We start from the raw sequence: 7,795 nt of genomic DNA on the forward strand, positions 1-7,795 counted from the left end.
GTGCTTTCTAAGGGAACCGCTGTGGGAAGGACCCTGACTGCCTGACACAGGGAGAGGAAAGGATCTAGGAAGTCAGGGCGCTTGGAGTTGGTTGTGCTTGGTGCTTTGACGCCTAATTCGGTTTCCTCCTGCCTAAGATTTCCCGCCCTGGGGGATGTCGGGCTGGGCTCGCAGCGCAGTCGTGGCGGTGCAAGGGAACCTCCCTCCCCACAGTGTTTTCGGTAACCCGCAGGGAGCAGGACAGACCGGTCCTCGGGTAAGAGCTAAGGCTGAGACCAAGGCCCACGTCGCTGTGGAGAGGGCTGTGGGAAGGGTGTGGCTGTGGCCCTTGCGGGGAGTGACGGCGCTGTGGCGGGCCCAGCAGCGTCCAGGCCTGGGGACAGGATCCCAGTCTTCCACCTCACGGCGCATTAGGCCTGAGCAAAGAGGGGCTCCTAGGACACGGTGATCTCCTCCTCCTCCTCGCCCTCCTCGTCCTCGCCCTCCTCCTCCGAGTCGGAGAAGTCCGAAGGTTTGCCGGGGCTGCCCGAGCGCGCGGGCGAGGCGCGCAGAGGCCCTGCAGGCCTGGGCTCGCGCGGGCGCCGGGGGTCTGGGGAAGCGCGGAAGGCCAGGCGCGGCCGGGGGCTGCCGGGGCGCCCCTCGTCGTCCTCGTCGTCCGCGGGGCCCTTCTGGCCCACGTCGCTGAGGTCCGGATGCGGATTGAGTTTGGTGGGCAGCGTCTGCTCGCGGCAGCCTCCGCTGGACAGGAGTTCGCGCTCCTTGGAGTTCCGCCACTTCATGCGTCGGTTCTGGAACCAGATCTTTACCTGGGGAGCCGGGCGGAAAAGAGGAGCACGGGGGTCCGGTGAGTGCGGGGCACGGGGAAGGCGCAGCCCCTCACTCTCTCTGCACCCACAGAAGTGATTTCTGCCGCGCTGCCCCTTTTCCGCTCGACTCGCCCCTCCCTGACCCTACGCTCGGACACCCAGCCCAAGTGAGCATGCAGCCTGCGCTTGGCCTCAGTTTTCCCCTCTGCGCAATGGGCCCAGGCGGGTTCAGCATCCCTCCCGATGGGACCCGCGAAGGCGGCCCGCGCCCCCGGGGCTGTGAGGCACCTGCCCCCACCTGCGAGTCCTTCAGGCCCAGCTTGGCCGCCAACTTCTTGCGGTCGGGCTTGCTGATGTACTTCTGCTTCTGGAACATTTTCTCCAGCGCCTTGCGCTGCACGTCGGAGAACACGGCGCGGCGCAGCATGCCGCGGCGCGGCTTCCCGCGGGCGGCCAGCGGCCACGAGAAGGTGCCCGGGATGGGCACGACGCTGGAGGACGCTGCGGGCGGCAGGGAGGCGGTGCGTGGGAGGCTCCGGGCCCCTCCGCCCTGCGGCTCCCCCGGGGCTTCCGCGCCCCCTCTCCTTCGCGGATGCCTTCATCTCCTTAAAGCCCTCCTTTCTAGAACGGGCCACAAACCTGCAACCTGCGACTGTGAAAGGCGCTTTCCGCCCAAATAACTTTGCCTTTCAGCCGTGCAGACCCGGATTAGGGAAAACCATGAAACCCGCCCCCGACAACCGCCTGTTGCTTTTCTCCATTCAGTGGTCCCGGGGAAACTAACCTGCTCAGACCCGTTCAAAAAGCAACAGAAAAAAATCAGCTGTAAAAATAAAGTAGCCGAGACCACTCCTTCGACCCTGCCCCAAACTCGTATCACCTTGGAGGCTTTTGCATTTTTTTTTTTTTAATGCAAAGGGGGTACTTTGCTGATTTGAGAGAGAAAGAGGAAAATCCGCTTTGAGTTTTTTTTTTTTTTAATCTACTCGGTATTCATCTTTTTAATATTAATCTTTCCTCCCCTCCCCCACAAAACGTAAAGAATTCGCCCGAATACATGAAAAGTGGCAGCTAATTAGCACATTGCCCGCTTCCCAATGGGTATTGGCATGGTAAAAAGGGGGAGAGTTTCGCTTTAAGGGAGAGAAAAAGCAAAACAAAAAGAAACAGAGACTCTAATGAAGCGTGAATGGTAATTGTGTAGTAATGAACTAACAGAAAAAGACTGCGGACAAGCAGCGAAAGCCATATATTACTGGGACAAAAGAGATTTACACTTTCAAACTAAACACAACTGCAGGCCAGGACCATTGGGAGAATACTGATGGCAGGGGCTTCTCTCGCTCCAATCGTTCTCATTAAATGGACATGAAAAGCTATTTATAAAGCTCGGGTTGTTTTTGTTAGTGCATTGGGGTGAGGGAGAAAAGGAGCAAATTCCATGATCACCAGGAGCATGGGCGTGGGGGGGGGGGTTGGTGAGTTCTCTGTCCCCCTTTTAAAAATCAACTGTGCCACTTCTTTGGCTGATATCTGAGAGGGGGGCCCCGTTCTACCCCTCCCCCACCGACCACGCCGGGCCTCTCTTCTCTGTGGAGGGGCTCTCCGTTCTCCCTCGGAGTTTGGACCAGCTGAGTAGTTCCTGACCGGTGATATTACAGGACGAAAACCTCGCGCAGCCGGTTTAAGGTGTTCTTCCTTTCACTTGCGACCCTTGACACAACCCGCTCCAGCTACTTATCTTGCAAGCCCAAAACTCTTTAAAAAGATATGGCAAGAAGTGGCAGTGTGGGGGGGCGGTATGAGAAGGGGTCGGAAAATCGGGTTAGGAAGTAGAAAGTGGGAGTTAGAGAAGGATCTAGGCCTCCTCCCCCCGGGCGACCCCTGGCATCCCACACAAGAGGGCACCCCATGTGGTCTTGTGAAAAGCCCAAGCCCTGAATGAGTCTTAAAGAGAAATTAGCCCCGGCTGGTAGGTGTCTCCCGGCGGCGTGGAGGGGCGAGGGCCGGTCTGTGTGTGGCTGCCCGGAGGAGCTGACCAATTGGTCATGGTGCTGAAACCTTTGTGGGGAATCGTGGCCAAGCGCACTGACGCTGTGGGAAAACGGCGGCGTGAAGGGATGCCAACAGCTCCTCGCCGGGAAAGGAACCGCCTCAAATTGGGACCATGACAATTCTTGCTAATTTGTAGAGCAGGGAATTGGTGCAAAGTGTCAAGCAGTCACTGCTTGTGCTAAATAGGGCATCAAATTGGCGCGACGGATTCGTGAATGTTGTACGCCTCGCAACCTCTGAACCAGAGCGTAACCCCGAGGGGTGGACGGAGAAATACGGCTCAGGGCAGGGAGCTACGCGGCGGGCTCGCCAGGAGACGGACTTAGACCTACCTGGGAAATACGAGGATCTGATGAAAGGTTGGAAGGAGCCTTCAAAGTAGGGAAAGGCGAACGTCTTGGGCGGGAGGTTCTGGAGTAAGGCGGGGGACGTTTCTGAAGGTGGGGACAGAATTTGATTATGTACTGGATTAGTGCGCTGTACATTGAATACAGGATCGGATCGACACTTCGGCTGGTTCCAAAGGCATCTCTTTCAAATGCACTGACAGAGCAAACCGAACCTTTCTAACACTGTCTAGTCCGCGGAAATGCTCCTCCCCCCAGTAGTCCTCTGCGCCTCCTCCCTCTCCCCTAATCTCCATCCCGGCCACTAGGAGACAGATAGGACTGGGAGTGGGGAAGGAAGAAATCGGCAGAGCCACGGCACTAGCTAATTCAATGAATGCATCGTCTCGGGTTGAGAAACCACGGGAAGTGGGAGAGCGGAAACGCAGACCCGAGGGGCGTGCGCTCAGCCGCGGGGCTCTGGAGAGCTGCGCGCCCTCGAGACCCTCGGTTCAAGTTCATTCCGAGGGTGGGGCGCCCCTGGCGGCTCTTCCTCCCGGAGCAGCCTGGACATCACGCTCTCGCTGCCCGACGTCGGGGCTCCGCCTTCCCCCGCCTCTGCGCACTGATGAGCGCGAGGACACTTGCTGCTCAAAGAAAACTAAGTCGGGAAAGCGTCTGCGTTCTGCCTTCACTTACCTGTTCTGGGCGTCGAGGAGGAGAGGATGGCGTTCACCCCAAACTTCAAAAACGTGGGCTCGCTGGCCGGGGAGATGGCAGTCTGCGGAGAGCTGCCGCGCCGGCTGCCCGTGCCCGGGGTACCTGGGGAACCTAGGTCGGTGGTCCCGGAGTCGGTGGCCGCCGCGGGGGCCCCCTGCCTGGGGGGCGACAGGCTGGCAGGGGGCATGCTGCGGGGCAGGTAGGCGGGGGGCCGGCTGATGCGGATCAGATCCTCCACTAGGAAGCTAGAGTGGCCGGAAAATGCCGACTGCAGGGACTGGGGCAGAGTCAAGGTGGGCGTGGGCCGCAGGAGGCTCGGATACCCGGCGGGGGGCGCGAGGAGCCCGGGGAACATCATGGCCGGAGAGGGCGGAAAAGACCCTGCTTCCAGCGGCCGGCCGAGGGTGGACGCCTCTCTTCCCTCCCCTCCCGCTCCCGCGGTGCCCTTCTCCCAGTAACTATCCCTCTAGGGCGGCCGCGAGTCCTCCGAGGTCCTCCGGTTGAGGTGATGGTTTTATAGTGGCCCGCCCGCTACAACGCTTTGAAAAGTGACAGCTCTGACAATGAAGTTCAACAAAGTTCTCCACTCAAGCTTCATTCGCTGGAGGCTCCGGGCCCTCTGATTGGTGCAGAGGTGCAATTTATGATTGGATTAGTCTTCATAAGCATGGCCCGCACAATGGGCCGCCAACAAAGGCCCTCGCGCGTCAATTCTGCATATCGACCGCCTCTTCGCGATACAGTGCGCCCCCAAAGCTCTTGCGGGGGGAGTTTTTGTTCCGAAGCAACACCCGGGCTAATTAAATGCCTGTTTAGGAGTTTCGGATGACATCTTGCCTCATAGAAAAGGAATTATTTAAAGAACGCACTAAATTTATTTGCAGCTCCCCCGCTGAGCCTGGAAAATCAATCAATAAATATTCATAGAAATACATCTCCAGGCTATCAGTAAAATAGCTCTCCCCTTGTGCGCGGGGAGGGGTGTGTGTGGAAAATTTCAAGTCCTTGATCATGAAAATATGCTCCCTCTCTGGTGCCTAGCCCTGTCGTCACTCCAGCTGAAGCCTCAGGCAGATGTGAGGGCTGGACTAAATCAAAGTTAGAAGTTCCACTCTCACGGCCCCGGGAGGTTTGGAAATTGATGCTTAGGGTGTGATGCTAAGGGCTGGGGTGCTCTTGATTTGGGCTGTCTCATTTGAGAAGACCGTTTGTGTTCCAGAGTTGGTGGGTACCTGCAATCTCATGGCACCTTGGCCAACCGTTTCCAGTGCAGTTTTTCTAGTAGTCCCTTCAGGGAGCACACAGAGCTCACTTGGGGGAGATGCAGAGGCCGGTGCTGCCCCTGGCTGGGTGCAGAATGTGACCCAAGAAGCTACCACAGATAAGGGGACTCAACGCCAGCAGCACCCCAGCTTTTTTCCAAACTCAGGGATCTCTAGGCGTTTGAGTTACACGACCCTATCTACTTTGGGGCGCACAATGTGGCCAAGGTTTTGCAGCTCTTTAACAGCAAGGTAAGAATAAACAAAAACCGGAGGGAAGGACGAGGTTCCCAAGAACGTGGGTGCTCACCGTAAAAGCCTCTCCTAAACCCGACCCACCTCAGGCGGGAATGCTCCCAGAGACAATCCCTTCGCTGTTCTCCGGGCTGGGACTGAGGTGCCGCGGAGCCTCTGTCCCATTTCTCTGCTCCCCGAGATAACAGATGTGTTAAACGTCCCATTCATTCCTTTCGTGTGGCTGAACCTCCCCCAAGAGAAGTGTGCAGCCCCGCTAGGCCGCCCTGATCCTATTAACCATGAACTAACTGTCACCTTCAGCTGGTTTTCCTTTTTGCTTTTTAACACAAAGCTTTCTCAAAAATCTTATTAACCAGCTTTATTTCTCTCGATGGTTTTGTTCAGGGCGTTTTGTGTGGATGATCTCCATGTCGCTGCTTTAACCATTCAATAAAAGTGCATCTGTGATTTATATCACATTAAACCAGAAACGGAGCGCGCTAAAGCTCTCCCTTGATTCAAATTAAAAAGTTATTTAGGACCGGGCTCTGGAGGCGAATGAATGCTGGGAGATGACGCAAGTGAGGAGTTTCCAAGCCCAAGTGTGTTTATGGAGGCGTCCTGGCGGCCAGGCAGGGCAGGAGAAGAAAGCCAATTAGGAAAGCAACGCTGCCGTCTGAGTTAGTGGCCTTTTAAACAGGGGGAATGCGTTGCTAGAGTTAATTGGAGGCCCCTGGAAACGGAAGAGGGAGGTCTGCCGCAGGACTTCAAAAGTTTCTCTTCCCCAGCTTTGGCAATAAAATAGATGAGAAGTTTAAACCCTCTCGGAGATCCATTGCCGAAGGGTCGGCTCTCTTCCTCACTCCCTGGTTCCTTTGCGCTCCCGGGGTACCCGCCCCCACAGCCCCAGTGCTGTCCGGCACCCTCCCCCGAGGCCCCCTTCGCAGTCTAGAGGCCTGGAGTTGCCAGCGCTGAAGGTGACCAAGTCCCTCTCCTGCCTAGGCGCCGCGATCTTCCAGACGCGCTGGCCTGCGTTTGCAGCGAGTCTTTGGGGCTTGTGGGCGCGGGGCCTTCCCAGCGCCCTCCTTCGCGGCCCTTTCCCTGCTGGGCATTTCCGAGCGTAGTTTTTACAGTTATTATCCCTTCGGTTGACCGTTCCCTGCCCCCTCCACACACCGGTCCTTCTGCCTCACCCTGGACTAACTGCTGCTAACGCCTCTGCTTTTAAAAGGCGTCTCTGACCGGTTTTGGAAGGAGGGTCACCCCCTGGGTGCGATCCACGTGGACCCGGCTTCCTGCAGTCGTTTCCACAGCCTCCTACAGAACTCTTCAGGCCCCGAAAAGGACAGCAGCACAGGGGAGGGGGAGAGGGAGGCGAGGGCTGGGCGCCCGTGGAAAGGCAAAAATAAACCCTAAAGAAGCAAGAGATCCAAAGGACGAGAGGAGCTTACTTTCAGAGGTCTCCTTGAACGCGTCTTTTCAAACTCCGCGCCAGCCTCGGCGGCCGAGCTAAGACCTGTGACGAATGCCGCTTGACCCGAGCCCGCGGGGGCCCTGCGTCCTGCCAGTCACGGCAACGTCCTTATCCTCCAGTTTCTTTCGGAGGAATCGCTCGAGTTCTGGGCTTTCTGTCTATTTCTCTTTCAGGGGAACAGGATAAGGGAGAGAGAAAAGAGAACTGGAGGCCCTGGTGTGGAGCTGAGATCCTCATCTATGCTGCGCGAGGCTGTGGCACAGCTGCCTGGCCGTCCTCACGCTCTTGGCTTGCCCGGTCTCCCGGGTGCTCGGAATGAAGCCTAGCTTTGCAGACATGGCTTTGGGGTTCACTTGGGGCGGTAGGAAGAACTCAGAACCCGTCCTGAGGGTTCCTTCCCCGCAGGCAGTGGAGATAGGGTTCTTTGCTATAGCCACAGCGGGGACGGACCCACCAGAGCCCCGGGGAAGCGCAGGCTACCAAACTGGGCAAAGGAAGAGGTAAAGCAGCGTGACCAGAACTTCCGGCCCTCGGAAAAGATGGCAAGGGTCCGTTTCAGGGTGGCTGGGAGTCTGAGGCCGTCCTCGGCTCTCTGTGGAGCACCAGCAGAGTCCAAGCAAGCTTGGTAGAGGTGGGCTCGGCGCGCAGGAAAAAGCGCCTGGCCCGGCTCCCCCGGACCAGGGCCGGACGCAGAAGCGGAGCTGACTGGCGAAGCGGAGGAGGAGGCTGAGGAGGAGCGGGAGGAGGGAGAGGGAAAGGGGAGGAGGAGGGGGAGGGGAAGGGGAAGGGAAGGAGGAGCAGGGGGAGGAGGAGGAGGAGCAGGGGGAGGAGGAGGAGGAGCAGGAGGAGGGCGCCGGGCAGTGGCTCAAAGAGCTTTCCTACAGCCCCAGCCTCTCTATTAAGACAACTCTAAGG

General features: G+C 57.9%; 1 protein-coding gene across 1 annotated transcript; it reads right to left on the bottom strand.

Annotated features, from left to right (window-relative positions):
• Positions 1–434: 434 nt before the first annotated feature.
• On the bottom strand, positions 435–4,368 carry Dbx1 (developing brain homeobox 1). The gene is made up of 4 exons (XM_005401719.2): positions 3,887–4,368; positions 3,194–3,295; positions 1,105–1,307; positions 435–806 (listed from the first exon to the last, which is right to left on the bottom strand). The coding sequence occupies exons 1-4, from the start codon at positions 4,263–4,265 to the stop codon at positions 435–437; spliced, it is 1,056 nt and encodes a 351-aa protein (XP_005401776.1). The 5' UTR covers positions 4,266–4,368.
• Between the last annotated feature and the right edge of the window lie 3,427 nt (positions 4,369–7,795).

This window comes from Chinchilla lanigera, unplaced genomic scaffold (genome assembly GCF_000276665.1).
Source record: "Chinchilla lanigera isolate Chin_1 unplaced genomic scaffold, ChiLan1.0 scaffold00075, whole genome shotgun sequence".
NCBI classification, from domain to species: Eukaryota; Metazoa; Chordata; class Mammalia; order Rodentia; family Chinchillidae; genus Chinchilla; species Chinchilla lanigera.

What these genes read in the sequence shown, in the direction of transcription:
- Dbx1 (XM_005401719.2), bottom strand. Translation starts at nt 4,265, where the DNA reads ATGATGTTCCCCGGGCTCCTCGCGCCCCCCGCCGGGTATCCGAGCCTC. An exon ending in CTCCTCGACGCCCAGAACAG is followed by an intron (nt 3,296 to 3,886) that starts GTAAGTGAAGGC and finishes CCCCACCTTCAG; the next exon opens with AAACGTCCCCCGCCTTACTC. An exon ending in CAGATCCTCGTATTTCCCAG is followed by an intron (nt 1,308 to 3,193) that starts GTAGGTCTAAGT and finishes TGCCGCCCGCAG; the next exon opens with CGTCCTCCAGCGTCGTGCCC.